The sequence below is a fragment of the Garra rufa genome, chromosome 19, assembly GCF_049309525.1.
Source record: "Garra rufa chromosome 19, GarRuf1.0, whole genome shotgun sequence".
In the NCBI taxonomy this organism is placed as follows: domain Eukaryota; kingdom Metazoa; phylum Chordata; class Actinopteri; order Cypriniformes; family Cyprinidae; genus Garra; species Garra rufa.
In genome coordinates, this window is record NC_133379.1 from 27234855 (window position 1) to 27251163 (window position 16309).

Here is a 16309-nt window from a genome sequence, read left to right on the forward strand (position 1 = left end):
ATGACTCACTCGTAAGGATGGTCAACTGTTTTGTTTGTGAATGAATTGGTGTTTTTGAACAAATCAATTCGATTGAGAGAATGAATCACTTATAAGGATGGTCAGCTGAGTTGTTTGTGAATGAATCTGTTTTTTTTTTAACAAATCAAATCGATTGAGTGAATGACTCACTCATAAGGATGGTCAGCTGTTTCACTTGTGAATGAATCAGTGTTTTTTAACAAATCAATTCGATTGAGTGAATGACTCACTCATAAGGATGGACATCTGATTCACTTGTGAATGAATCAGTGTTTTTGAACAAATCAATTCGATTGAGTGAATGACTCACTCATAAGGATGGACATCTGATTCACTTGTGAATGAATCAGTGTTTTTGAACAAATCAATTCGATTGAGTGAATGACTCACTCATAAGGATGGACATCTGATTCACTTGTGAATGAATCAGTGTTTTTGAACAAATCAATTCGATTGAGTGAATGACTCACTCATAAGGATGGACATCTGATTCACTTGTGAATGAATCAGTGTTTTTGAACAAATCAATTTGATTGAGTGAATGACTCACTCATAAGGATGGTCATCTGATTCACTTGTGAATGAATCAGTGTTTTTGAACAAATCAATTTGATTGAGTGAATGACTCATAAGGATGGTAAGCTGTTTTATTTGTGAATGAATCAGTGTTTTTGAACAAATCAATTCGACTGAGTGAATGACTCACTCATGAATATCACTGTAACTTACAGAAAGAATCACTGATCAATCATTATTATTAATACATACACTGACTGTCTGAAATGAGCACATTTAAAATGCCTCTTGTCCAGTTGTTGAAAGCAATATTCTGGCAATTACCAGAAAAGGAACTAAATGTTAAAATCATAAAATAAAGTAAACTGATTCAATATTAAGAAAAATAAAAATAAGTTAATTTTAATTAGAAAAAAACAGCAATGCCCTGACAATTACCCACAGCACCCCTGCATTGCGACAATAACTTAAGCACAGGCATGGACTGTTGACATTTTCTTCAGAAAATGTAAAAATCAAGTTCAACCTCATGTTGACAGAGGGCCATCTCTTCAATCATAACTACGCTGTATTCCTGTCCCTACGGAGCTGTCAGACAGCAGTGATGGAGAGAGAAAAGGAGAGAGAGAGAAATGTAGAGCTATAGGGTAGGAAAGGCTCTGACCTTGAGTCATATTACTAGAAGGCCTTAATGCATGATCTAAGCAAACTGTCACTTGTTTGGGTTTTTTTTTTTTTTTTTTTTTGAGGTCAGACACACAAAGAGCCCCCTTTCTTAACTAATGCTGACACTGGACATCCCCACCCACACAATAGCAGGCTAACAAACACACATACACCCTGACAATGTGACCAACTCCTCACCTCACACCTCCCAACAACACGACACTCAAGGATGCCATGCCTTCTGATGGACAGAGAAAGAGAGAAAGAGATGATCTCTGACAGCTAACAGAGCACATCACTATTTGCTTTAACGTTAAAGCTGCTGCCAGTCAGCCCCACAGACAAACACAGACCATATGGATGTATACATACGTCACACAAACGCACATACAATACATGTGAAATATAAAAATAGACATAAGTGGTATACTTTACTGTGTGGGTTGCATTCAAGCATGCACTTAGAGGACCACCTAAGGACATGCAATCAAAGGTAAAAAGATTTTAAAATGCACCACGACAAGCTCAATTGTACATAGTGGCCACATCATTTATTTTCTTATTACAATGCATCACAGTCATTGTCAGCAGGAAAACAACCTCCAAATGGATGCATTACGTCTTTGAGGTGAAAGCATAAATGTTCCACTCATAACACAAAGATGTTGTATCGCATGATGGGATAATTGCTGATAAGCAAAATAATTAGCCTGCTTACAAGGCTTCATCAAATGAATCGCTAATTAAACATCTCGGTTCAAAAGGACTTCCTCCTCATCTGCTACAGATGCATTTATAATAAAAGAAGGTTAAACCTGCTCACAAATGTCATGCTAATTAATCACGTGAATTAAACACTGTTTCCTCATCTCCTGTCAAAGCAATGTTAAACCAACAGTTTACAGGTTCGACAGTTACTGTATCTCAGTGGGTTTTTCCAGCATTTATGAGCATTTTGAGACATAATTAATTACAGTTTGAATAGATATCACTGTTTGCTCATCTAAACTGTTTGCAAATTACACCTAATAACAAAGAATATTCTGTAAGGATCTAACTGATGAGATGCGGAAAACGCAGACGGAATTGCAGAATCCAGTCATGAAAACGGAATTTACTGTATGACAAGGAATTTTTCAACTTTGAATGAATTCATCAAAAGTAAGTCATTACACTTAAATTAAAATGCAATATGGACTAGTATCTGTGAATATTAAGCCGGAAAATTACTATTTAAATATTAAGGTATAACGTATTCAAAGCAACCCATCAAAATTAATGTTCGGTTTAACTTAAAGACACTGTGCCAGAAATATATTACTATTGTTTAGTAGAATGTACATACTACTACTACTACTACTACTACTAAAATTATTAAAACTTATTTTTTTTAAGGTATAATCACAAAACATTTCTTCTCTGTTTTAATTTAAAATATAATAAAGTTTATTTAATTGTTAGTAATTAAAAGATAAATGAAATTAATGTTTTATGCTTTTCATTTGATAGCCAAAAAAGTTTAAATACACAACACAGAATTTCTGAGAGACATTTTTAAATGCTATTTTAAGAACAGATTTTAATAAATTAAGCTGTTACATGATTTTAATTAATTAATTTAATTTACCAATTAAAAGAGTCACAAAAACGAGTAAAGAAAAATTAAGAATGAAAAAATGGAACCCAGAAAAATGTAAACCGAAAAAAAAATTGGAATTTGGGAAGGAAAAAAAAGGAATTTATTTGGGAACAAATAAAACAGATTTTATAGGGCCCTACACATTTATCTAAACTGCTGTTCAAAAGTTTGGGATCAGTAAGACTTTTAATGCTTTTTAAATAAGTCTATTATGCTCTTCAAAGTTCCATTTATTTGATAAAAAATGCAGAAAAAAGGGTATTATTCTGAAATATTATTGCAATTTAAAACAACAGTTTCCTATTTTATAATACTTTGAAATATTACTTATTTCTGTGATGCAAAGCTACATTTTCATCAGCCATTACTCCAGTCTTCAGTGTCACACAATCCTTCAGAAATCATTCTAATATGCTGATTTATTATCAATGTTGGAAACATTTGTGCTGCTTAATATTTTCTTGGAACTTGTGATACTTTTTTAGGATTCTTTGATGAATAAAAAGAACAGTGTTTATTCAAAATAGAAATCTTTTCTAACAAAATAAGTTTTTAATATCACTTTACTATCAACTTAACACATCACTTGCTGAATAAAAGTATTAATTTCTTTCAAAGAAAGAAAGAAAAAACTTACTGACCCCCAAACTTTGAACAGATGTGTATATTGTATATTAAAAACGATTTCTATTTTAAATAAATGCTGTTCTTTACAACATTTTATTTATCAAATAATCCTGAAAAAATAACAGGTTTCGAAAAAATTATAAAGCAACACAATCAGCATATTAGAATGATTTCCGAAGGATCATGTGACACTGAAGACTGGAGTAATGATGCTGAAAATTCAGCTTTGCATCACATTTGCATTTAAGTATGTTAAAATAGAAAACCACTATTTTAAATTGCAATAATATTTCACAATATTTCAGTTTTCTCTGCATTTTTACATCAAATAAACAGCCTTAATGAGCAGAAAATCTAAAAATCTATATCGTGCAGTGTGTGTCCAACTTTTACTGCAGGTGCTGTGCTAAACAGAGATCACGTCACAATACCCTGCTGGGGAGTGCTTAATGAGCTGAGATCAAACATTCACATAGGATCAATTAAGAGTCTTTGTTTTCACTTCTTACTAATCCCTCAGGCATCATTAGCAACATAAACATAGACACACAGTCCACTAATGCACAGACACATACAGTACATGGGAAAACTCACCAACACACAAAGTCAGGAGCTGTGACAAACCTGATCATTAGAAATCAGAATAATATGAAAGCTGCTCCCATCCCTCAGTGATTACAGCCTGAAACACATCAGGCCAATACTCGCTTTAATTGGATTTGGCAGACACATCAGTCTCTTTCCAATTTCATTTATGTCCGAGCAAACAGTACCCTGGGTTTTTATCTCACAGAAACAGATATTTGCTCTCTATTCTGAAAGCGACGGCTCAGACGAGCTTGAAGAATATTGAAACATCTGAAGCGTTCAGCAGTTTGTTCCATGAAGTGAACGAAAGATGTACAGAGGGGAAAAAATGTGAAACTGATTCATTTTCTATTAGATTTCACAAGATTAGAAAACATACCGCAGTATGATTACAAAACCAGCTAAAGCTCCTCATTCATGCTGAAAGATACAACTATACATTTACACATCCTTACAGCAGCATTTCAGTCATTTAGAATTTTAATTTTTCTGAATTCAACAACATTGTTTACCAAACAATGTGTTGTTAAGATAATTTGCTTATGAGTTTTTTCTAATGAATTAAACAATATTTAGTCCTGATTTGGGGTTGACCAATTATCGGCATTTGTTATCGGTATCGGTCATTTTTAAAACGGATTTGCGTTTATTGATAAAATAATTTAAAAGCATTTAAAGTTTTACGTTTTTGTTAGAACCCTTGTTATTCTTAATTTTGACATTGATTTAAATTTTGACACCATACATATTTACATTTTTACACCATACATTTGCAATTCTGAGAAATAAAGCCAGAATTAGGAGATATAAAGTCAGAATTGCGAGAAATAAAGTCAGAATTCTAAGAAATAAAGCCAGAATTGCGAGAAATAAAGTTAGAATTGCGAGAAATAAAGTCAGAATTCTAAGACATAAAGCCAGAATTGCGAGAAATAAAGTTATAATTGCGAGAAATAAAGTTAGAATTGCGAGAAATAAAGTCAGAATTCTAAGAAATAAAGCCAGAATTGCGAGAAATAAAGTTAGAATTGCGAGAAATAAAGTTAGAATTGCGAGAAATAAAGTCAGAATTGCGAGAAATAAAGTTAGAATTGCGAGAAATAAAGTCAGAATTCTAAGAAATAAAGCCAGAATTGCGAGAAATAAAGTTAGAATTGCGAGAAATAAAATCCAAATTGCGAGAAACAACATCAAAATTGTGAGATATAGTCAGAATTGCGAGAAATAAAGTCAGAATTGCGAGAAATAAAGTTAGAATCGCGAGAAATAAAGTCAGAATTGCGAGAAATAAAGTTAGAATTGCGAGAAATAAAGTCAGAATTCTAAGAAATAAAGCCAGAATTGCAAGAAATAAAGTTAGAATTGCGAGAAATAAAGTCAGAATTCTAAGAAATAAAGCCAGAATTGCGAGAAATAAAATCCAAATTGCGAGAAACAACATCAAAATTGTGAGATATAGTCAGAATTGCGAGAAATAAAGTCAGAATTGCGAGAAATAAAGTCAGAATTGCGAGAAATAAAATCCAAATTGCGAGAAACAACATCAAAATTGTGAGATATAGTCAGATTTGTGAGAAATAAAGTCAGAATTGCGAGAAATAACATCAGAATTGCGAGATATAAAGACATATCAGTCTTTTTCCCCCCTAATAATGGGACCTTTAAACGAGTTTGTATCACACAATTCTGAGAAATAAAGTCAGAATTGTGAAAAATAAAGTCAGAATTATAAGATATAAACTCACAATTCTGAGCAAAATAGTCAGAATTGCAAAGAATAAAGTCAGAATTGTGAGAAAGCAAGAATTATAAGATATAAACTGAGAAATATAGTCAGAATTGTGAGTTATAAAGTCAGAATTGCAAGACATAAACTCGCAAGTCTGAGAACATAGTCTTTTTTCCCCCTTAAAATGTGACTTTATAACGAGTTTATATCTCACAATTCTGAGAAAAAAAGAATTGTGAGATAAAAAGTTGCAATTACCTTTTTCAATTTTTTATTCAGTGGCAGAAAGGGGCTTCCACAGAAAAAAAAAGGACTAGAAGTATGTATTTAAAAAACGATATGCTACATTTTTATTTCATAAAAAATAAAACACTACACTAAATTCTGTAAAATGTTATTCTAATTTACACACTACAATCCTTCTCAATATATCCCATTTCTTTTCTCTCAATAGTATTAACTTCTCGTCAAGCAAAAAGGTACGATCATATTGATTTTCTATAAAAAGCAGGGGCTCAGTAATCCCTCTGTATCCAAAGCAGCCCAGAGCACCTGATCCTGACCGGCTCATACTGGAATATCACTGGAGGAATGATCAGAGGAGAGCATCCATCTGATCACTCCGCCAGCAGACTCTGGTTTCCTCTCTGGACTTGATAAAGAGTAAGTGAGATACAGCACTTTCACGTTACATAGAAGAGCAGTGTCCATCACCACAGGAATCAATACAGCAGCAAGCTGAGTGGATGTGGAGGATTATCAGATGCTTACAAGCAGCTTCAATCTGCTCTGCAATTACTATCTTCTATCAAACACCAGGAGCGAAACCATTCATGTTCTGTACATTATGCTTTCTGTCATTCCTTTGTTATGCTCGTCTCTGTATAAAATTTGACAACACCATCATTCATGTAATGTGTGTGTGTGTGTGTGTGTGTATGCATTCATAATGCACAGCATTCATCTTGCATGTGTAAATAGGTCAAGGTGAATTGGGCATGACTGGCTGTTATGTACATTAGTCGATGTAGCTAGTGCATATTTTAAGGGTACAGTATGGCATTTATGCATGTGAGTGGGCAATATCCTGTACATGTATATATATATTTTCAATTGTTTCGATTGTCAATTGTTTAATTTTAAAACTTTTTTTTAATCTGACCTATGCAATGAGGATTATGGAAGCCCGTTTCCGTCACTGAATAAAAATTTAAAAAAGGTTATTGTGACTTTTTATCTCACAATTCTGACTTTATAACTTGCAAATTTCGAATTTATATCATGCAATTCTGAGAAAAAAAAAGTCACAATTATCAGTTTATATCTTGCAATTTTGACTTTATTCTAAGAATGGCGACTTCACTTCTCAGATTTGCAAGTTTGTAACTTGCAACTGCGAATTTAAGAAAAAAGTCACAATTGAGAGATAAAAATGTGCAATTCTGCGGAAAAAAAGTCAGAATTGAGCTTATATCTTGCAATTTTGACTATTTCTCAGATTTGCAAGTTTGTCATGCAATTCTGACTTTATAACTTACAATTGTGAGTTTATATCACGCAATTCTGACAAAAAAGTTAGAATTCTGAGCTTATATCTTGCAATTGTGACTATTTCTCAGATTTGCGCGTTTGTCTTAGCAATTCTGACTTATAACTTGAGTCGGAAGTGAGTTTTTATCTTGCCATTTTGACTTCAATTCTCAGAAATTCTGTAGTTCTGAGAAAAAAAATCACAGTTGCAAGATATATATTTGCAATTTTGACAAAAAAGTTTGAATTATGAGCATATATCTTGCAATTTTGACTATTTCTCAGATCTGCGAGTTTGTCTTAGATATTCTGACTTTATAATTTGCATTTGCAAGTTTATATTATGCAATTCTGAGAAAAAAATCACAATTACGAGATATATATTTGCAATTCTGAGAAAAAAAGTTTGAATTATGAGCATATATCTTGCAATTTTGACTATTTCTCAGATCTGTGAGTTTGTCTTAGCAATTCTGACTTTATAACTTACAATTGCGAGTTTATATTATGCAATTCTGAGAAAAAGTGACAATTTCGAGATGTAAACTCGCAATTCTGAAAAGTTTTTAAAAGTTTTTATCTTGCCATTTTGACTTCATTTTGTGCAGTTTGTCGTGCAATTCTGACTTTATAACTTCCAATTGTGGGTTTATATCTTGCAATTTTGACTTTATTTCTCAGAATTGTGACTTTATAACTAGCAAATTCTGAGAAAAAAAAGTCAGAGTAAGTTTATATATTGCAATTTTGGCTTTATTTCTTAGATTTGCAAGTTTGTCTCGCAATTCTGACTTTATAACTTGCAATTACGAGTTTATATCATGCAATTCTGAGAAAAAACATCAGTTTATATCTTGCAATTTTGACTTTATTTCTCAGAATTGCAACTTTATTTCTCAGAACTGAGTTGTCTCACAATTCTGACTTTATAACTTGCAATTTCGAGTTTATATCATGCAATTCTGACTTCAAAAAATATTCTCAGAATTGTGAGATAGTCGCAATAGAGGACACACTAGCTCTGGTTCAAAACTTAGTAATCTGACTCTGCAGGCAATATTAATAAGTATTTACTATATATATATATATATATATATATATATATACACATATACACACACACACACACACACACATACATGCTTACTGAAGCATCCTTTCTCTTGTCAACTGAGTCAAGTCTCTTGTGTGCTATTTGCATGATGCATAGAGTTCCGCTCTATGCAGAATGTTCCAAATAAGTCACTTATGAAGTTTCATTTTAGGTTGAGAAAGTTGGTTAGTCATCAGAGACTGTAGGTTTTCGATTAAGAGCTACTGTGTTCCTGGTGCTAAACAAAGCACTACTGTATGAATGAATGATGACCATCTGAACACTGATGTTTTATGTAGAAACAGTGTACAGTACAGGAGAGTTATCTGATCTCATAGACTGCGAGAAACATAACCACTATCAGCATGTAACAAACCATAAAATCTGAGCAGAATCTAAGAGAGATACACACCATGCTGAGAAAGGGGAAACCAGAGATCACATCAACAGGTGCTGCACTACAGACCGAAAACATGATGAATGACTTACACTTTGCCCTTCCTTGTTCCTGCTACTCACTAAAAGACCTTATTATTAAAGCAGGACCTCCATGTGTAAAAGCAGCGGTTTACATCTAATGGTGTGCGTGACTTACAACAGAGTAGATGGGCAATAGTAAACAAGCTGCATTTGAACAATAAATATAGACTAATGTATATGCAGGAAAGCACATGGTCACAGCTGAAAAAACAGCAATAGTAGCAAGGTTTGTTTCCTGCCGTGAAGCGGCATAGTGTCTTTTGATGGCTAATAAATTAACAGGCATTGAAAATAACCATTAACCAAAGCAGCCAAGAGGTCAAAAGGCAAAAAGATGCCACAGAGGCGTCTCTCCCTAGGGTTTTTCATTAATAAAACAATGCAAACAAACTGTGCTAAGAGTAACTCTGAAGTCTCGTGAATATTGATTAGCATTTTGTGTGCTGAAATGTGTCTGAATTTCAAGCCCTGTCTAAAAAAACATCCTTTAAACTAAATTCAAAAGGGTGTGTGAGGAATGTTCCCAAACAAGACTGAGAGATTTCTTGCTTTGTGAGATGCTTGAAGGAGAAATAAAACAGACAGCAATTTTTATGCATCCTTCATACTACACCACAAAACTGTAAAACACACCGCCAACAATAGACTGAAATGAAGGACTTTTTAAAGGAATATGGGTTACGGCGGCCTAACCACTAAAGAGGCATGCTGTTTCCCCCCTCAAAGCTGAGACACACGCCACAGCGTCGATGAAAACAAAGCTGCCTTTCATTGCTTCCTGTACACAGCTAGGAAATTATGCGAACTCCCAAAAACCAGTGCACTTAAAACGGCTTGTATGGAAGACTTGCTCAGGGTGCAAATTTGACTTGCATTAGTCACAGTGGATGGACCTGCTGCCAGGATCCATCTTCAGATCCTTCCTCTAATTACTTCAGACAACATTTACAATGGAGAATCATTTCATTCTTCCACTTCGAATGACTGAGTCCTGACTTTGACAAATCAACAGGCAGTATTTTGGCCATCTTTCTGGGGCAGGAAGTGATTTAGGCACCCCTCAGTCGGTTACGCCGCACCGACTAATGGCAGACCCGTCTCGCCTCTGCCCCGCTTTGGCAAAACGCCTAATGGCTCGCTCCATCAGCTCATTACCCCGTCGGATAAAAGGCTTTATTTGCGGAGCGGGGCGAATGGACTGCGCAAATAATGAGACGGGAAGTGATCCCAGTCGCCTGTAAAGCAGTGAGGCAGGTTCCCTCCTCGCTAAAACACCTGAGGGGAGCGACAACCACACACTTCACGAGTTTTGGCCCACAGGTTTCACACATATGCGGGAGTCTGTGCCAACTGCTTCTCCCTTCCAGACCCTCTGAATGGAGCCACATAAAAGGTACAACCCGAGAGACTGCTGTGAAAGATCCCTCAAGACTTGAGACACGCCACGAATGAAAGGAACACAATCAGCATGTGTGGAGGAAGTCAGTTACCTGATGCCTTTGATCTGTGCAATGCTGTTGTGGGAGATTCTGGACAGCGCAGAGATCACCTGTGAGAACAAGAGAAGGTTTGGGTTAGCCAAAGAAATGTCACTTAAAGCAAATTACACCGAAATCTACTAGATTTTAAAATTTCAAGATCAACATCAAAAAGAACTACTTTATTTAACAATTCTGTGCCTTGTTTACAAGCAGCAGAATGCACACACACATCTCTTGAATGGCAGCATAAAGTGACATGAAAGAGAAGAATTGTTGAATAAAGTCATTAGAGGCCAAGGTGCTTCCTTTTCCGCTCTGGAAGTCTATGGTAGCCGATAGAACCTCTTGCGGGAAAGTTATTAAATTTGGCACACTGACAGAGCACAATCTCATCATTAACCACAGCAAATTTGGTGTCACTAACTCAAACTCTCTAGCACCACCACTTGTCCAAATTTTCACTCATGTTTATGCTAATAACTTTTGAACTGTAAGGTCTAGAAGGAAAATTCAGAGTCAAATGGACACCAAAATGTAAAATTCATAAGGTCACGTTTTTTCGCTTTAAAAAAAAAACCTACTTTTTTAAAACTCGTCCTAGACTGTTTGTCTGATTTTTACCAAAATTGTCTCAGATCATCTTCAGTCAATGCTGGCAAAAAGTTATGGAATTCAAGTTCAAATAACGTGTGAACGAACTTGACGAAGAACACGCAAAAACGGATGCGAGGCAATATCTCTGCAACAGTGTGGCGTATTGAGACCAAAAATGGTGTGTGTTATGATAACCATGACCTGAGACTACCTGCACAGTTTTGGTGCAGCACCACCTAGTGGTCACGAGATATGGAAAAATGGCTATTTTTGCTTATTACTTCTGAATGTTTTGACCGAAAATCACAAAACTGGTCTTTTTAGATTCGGTGCAGCATGCAGAGTCGAACCATAGCCAATTTTCCCATGTTGCCATTTTGAATTTTGTCATAAAATGCTATATTTTACAAATGTAGATACCAATTTTGCCATAGTCAGCTGAACTTCCTGTCCGCCATTTTAATTTATGTTGAAAATCTACTTTTTCGAACTCCTCCTAGACTGTTGGTCCGATTTTCATCAAATTTGACTTGGATCATCTTCATGCTGGCAAAAAGTTATGGATTTTGTGTGGATATATGAAACGGTTATCGTTTAATGCATCAACAAATTTGCTGGAATCATGCCAAACTGTGTCTGCTGCTCTATCTCTGCAAAGAGTTTGTGAGTGTGCCATTGTCACCTCACACTGACCACGCTACCATAATTTGGTAACAGTGCCACCTATTGGTCAAAAGTGATAAACCATTTGTTAACCATTAATTATGAGATTTCCAAAAATGCTAATAACTTTTGATTGCATTAGCCACTTGGCTTAAAATCATCCTAAAATTGCTTTAATTACTCATTGTTGCAGTTGGTCCAATGCTCCATGCCCTGCTTAGCTCCTTATTTTGCCTCTGTTGTGCTTGGCCCCTTAATTGCTCCTTGCAGCTATATTTATTTTTGAATTCTGTGCAAACAAGTAGTGTTCTCGAATCTTTATAAATTTTCAGTTGAACTACTGATGTCACATGGACAATTTTACCAATGTTCTTGCTATATTTCTGTGCCTTGACCATGGTAGTTCCCTTGCTGTCTATGGAAGGTCAGAAAGCTCTTGTGTTCCGAAGATGAATGAAGGTCTTACAGGTTTGGAATGAGATGGGGGTGAGTAATTAATGACAGAACTTTCATTTTTGGGTGAACTATTCCTTAAAAGAACTGTTAAAAACAAATAGTGATGCCACTAATAAAGATTTGCAGCAATACCGAGTATCCTGTGTTTTTTGCCCTGTTTTATGAAGGGCTTTTCGTGGCGCAGCTTGTGTGCACACACGGATCGTGCTACGCCACTAATGACAACATTAACGGACATGTGGCATGAAACGCTCCAATGAAATCACAGACGTGAAGTGCTTTTCACAGATCTGTGAAGGCCCCTCCTCTCCCCAGCTGCATTAGTGCCGGGGTAACAGGGTTAAACGTGCGCGGTATTTACACTGATTTAATGCCAGTCATGAGTCACATGTGAGTAGGCTTATTGGTGGCCCTTCTAGAGGCTTCCAGATGGTGCGCTAGAGGGTCTCAAATGTGTAACGCAGAAGTCACACACACACACACACACACACACACACACACACACACACAGAAACAAACAGGAAAGCACATGTGCATATGTAAAAGCGAAGATGGTGCCGTGTCGCCTCATTACATGCTCATAGGCGTGTTTTCCGCTTGCCTTGCCTGCTGCCATGGTGACACTGGTTGTTCCTCAGTCAGTGCAAAACACTGAATGCAGATGTGTGTGGAGCTTAAAGGTTCTTAGCATAGGTAATGGGTGACATATGAGAAAAAAATAGCATGAGAACTACCAATAATTCAGTAACAGGTTTGAACTATTAGTTAAACACAACATTTTATACTCCTACAGCCATAAATGTGACCCTTGACCACAAAACCAGTCGTAAGTAGCACCTGTATATTTGTAGCAGTAGCCAAAAATACATTGTATGGGTCAAAATGATTGATTTTTCTTTTATGCCAAAAATCATTAGGGTATTAAGTAAAGAGCATGTTTCATGAAGATATTTTGTAAATTTCCTACCTTAAATATATTAAAACTTTTTTGATTTGTAATATGCATTGCTAAGAACTTCATTTAAACAACTTTAAAGCATACATAAAAAAGCTTGTATGCATGTATATAACTGCACCCTTCAGGATCACAAATGACAATGAGCTTTAAAGGGTGTACAAGCTCTCTGTGATCAAACAGCCAGTCTGTAGTAGCACTTTTGCCCCATACTGCCAAAATGTACACTGTAAACTTCCATAATATGTATTAAAATGACCCAGAAAGAATCTGTGGCTACAAAAGTCCACAAACTCAGCACATTTCTGCAGAATTGAAAAGCCTGTAATTGACCAAATTATACATTCTGCCCAGCCCTTGAGTGATTGTTTATGAAAAATCATGACTAATTTGATCATGTTTTCAGCTACTAACAAAATTTGTAGTACTTACATCTTATTCTCAAATCCAATTCACATTTTCTCCTCTAAATGAGTAGGAATTGCATGTGATTAATGACATAATGACAGAACATAATGCATTGCATCTGATATTCTACCACCTATTTTCTGGCTCGCATCAAGCAGAATAAGTCCAGGCAGGAGAACAGATGATTGAGGGATCAATAGAGCTAAATGAGTCTATGTGTTAGGCTGTTAGGCGTATTGCTCTTGTGTTCATCTGCTAATGTGTCTAAATATTCATGGAGCTTCAACACAACATCACCTGCGGCGACGATATGAGTCATCCATCAAATCTGTGGCTTTTTCTTCTCTAGATTGTGTTTCTAGCACGGTGTTTCATTCTTTCATCGCTCTGTCTCTCATTCTTCATCTCTCCCTCAGGTCAGGTCAACAGCTCTCGGTCTGTTGTCTCATAATATTGATTTTTCCCTCATCTCAGTGCTTCGGTGTGTATGAGGAGCGTCAGATCAGAGTCTGGACACAACATGCATCACCTCACGAAGCCAGCACAATACTGTCCATCACCTCACAATACCAGCAACAGAGAGAGAGATTTGTAGATTGTTTACTAATGCTTACAACCGCTTATCTGAGGTAAAGATACGCCAGCATTGTGTCTACATCAGCTGTAATGTGCGCAGGGTTTACAAACACATGGCAAATCCACCTGTTCAACAGAACATCATATGTGACCACAAACACAGCATGACTGAGAGTAGAGAGTAAAGGAGAGAAAAGACAAGTAAAACAGAAAGGCGAGATGAGGTGAGATAAAACTAGAAGAGATTAAGTACAGAGAAGACAAAAGAATAGACTAGACAAGATGAGATGAGACAAGACGACAAGTAGTAGGAGGAAAAATCGAGGATAGAAGTAGTATGAGACAAGAAGAGAAGAGACAGAAGGGAAGAAAAGTTAAGACACAAGAGAAGAGGCGAGAAAAGTTAGCAGAGGATATGTAAAATAAAAGATGATGACAACATGAGAAGCAGTACATCAAACAAAAATTAGAAGAAGATACAAGAAGAACTAAGTCAGGGGTGTCCAGTCCTGTTCGTGGAAGGCCCACTGTCCACTTCAAGTTCACTTCCAGACTAGAATAAAAATGTCCTGATCATTTACTCACCCCCATGTGATCCAAGATGTTCATGTCTTTCTTTCTTTAATCGCAAAGAGATTAATGTTTTTGAGGAAAACATTCCAGGATTTTTTTGCCATATAGTGGATTTTAGTGGTTGAAGGTCGAAATTGCAGTTTTAATACAGTTTCAAAGAGCTCTACACGATGCCAGCAGAGGAATAAAGGTCTTTTCTAGCGAAATGATTGGTCATTTTCTACAAAAAATAAAAATTTATATAGATTTTAACCACTAATGCTCATCTTGCACTAGCTCTGCAATATGCAGAGTTATAGCACGCATTACGTAATCGAAAAACTCCATCTGATGTTCACCTCCAATTTTAAAATCATCCGACATTGTTGTTTTATCTTTTTTTGTAAAGTGTGTTTGACTTTCTTTGCACTTGGTCGGTACTTCCGCCTACATGCATGACCTTTTCAACATGATTACGTAATGTGTGAGGTTGGGCTGGTGCAAAACGAGCATTTGTGGTTAAAAAGCATATAATTTTTTTATGTTTTAAGAAAATTACCAATCGTTTCGTTAGATGAGACCCTTATTCCTCGGCTGGGATCGTGTAAAGCCCTTTGAAGCTGCATTGAAACTGCAATTTGGACCTTCAACCCATTGGCCACCATGGAAAATCCTGGAATGTTTTTCTCAAAAACCTTAATTTCTTTGCGACTGAAGACAGAAAAACATGAACATCTTAGAAACTCTGGCCCTCCAGGACCGAGATTGGACACCCCTGAACCAGATACAAGAACATTAAAGATACAAGAAGTAGTAAAAGACACGAAAAGAAGTAGAGAAAGTAGAAGAATAGAAGACACAAGAAGTAGTATATGAAATAATAAATAGAAAACACAAGCAGCAGTGGAAAACGATATGAGAAATGTGACCCTGGATCACAAAACCAGCCATAAGGGTCAATTAAATTTTTTTTTAGATATATGCGATTCTGAAAGCTGAATAATTTAGCTTTCTACTGATGTATGGTTTGTCAGAATTTTGTTAAGATACAGCTATTTGAAAATCTGGAATCTAAGGGTGCAAAAAAATCTAAATATTGAGAAAATTGCCTTTAAAGCTGTCCAAATTATGTTCTTAGCAATGCATATTAGTATTAAAAAATTAAGTTTTGATATATTTACGGTAGGAAATTTACAAAATATATGTTCTTGGAGCATGATCTTTACTTAATATCCACATTTTTTTGTATAAACAAAAAATTTATCATTTTGACACATACAATGTTTTGTTAGCTATTTCTACAAATATACCCGTGCTACTTATGACCATGGTCACAAGTAGCAAAAGACACAAGAAGCAGTAAAAGATCGGAAAAGCATATAAGAAAAAAGAACAAGATAAAAAGCAGATAATATGAGAAACAGAATATGATGCAAGAATTAGTAAAAGATATTTAAGACAGTAGAAAGAGAGAAAAGGAAAGGAGATGAAGATCACACCACCATGACTGCAAATACACAAACAGAACAGATGATTACAGTGACATAATAAAAAGTGGCAGTGCTTTATATCATGCTGCTGCTCTGAATCAACCTTATGCATATGTGATTCCAAATAAACCCGATGAAGGAAAACAGCCATATAAACAAATGTTTAAATGTGATATTCTACACTAATGCACTTTAAATGACAGTTTGAGCAAGTCTCAGAGTTTCAGCGGGGAGCTGAGAATGGT

At 35.7% G+C, this 16309-nt stretch overlaps 1 protein-coding gene across 5 annotated transcripts in view; it reads right to left on the reverse strand.

Moving 5' to 3' along the window:
* The window catches only part of vav2 (vav 2 guanine nucleotide exchange factor), a 231250-nt gene that overhangs the window by 80710 nt on the left and 134231 nt on the right, over window positions 1-16309 (reverse strand). For all 5 annotated transcript variants that reach the window (XM_073824153.1, XM_073824154.1, XM_073824151.1 and 2 more), the window contains exon 3: window positions 10380-10438. In XM_073824153.1, coding sequence (XP_073680254.1) covers window positions 10380-10438 — 59 coding nt within the window. The remainder of the gene's footprint in view (window positions 1-10379; window positions 10439-16309) is intronic.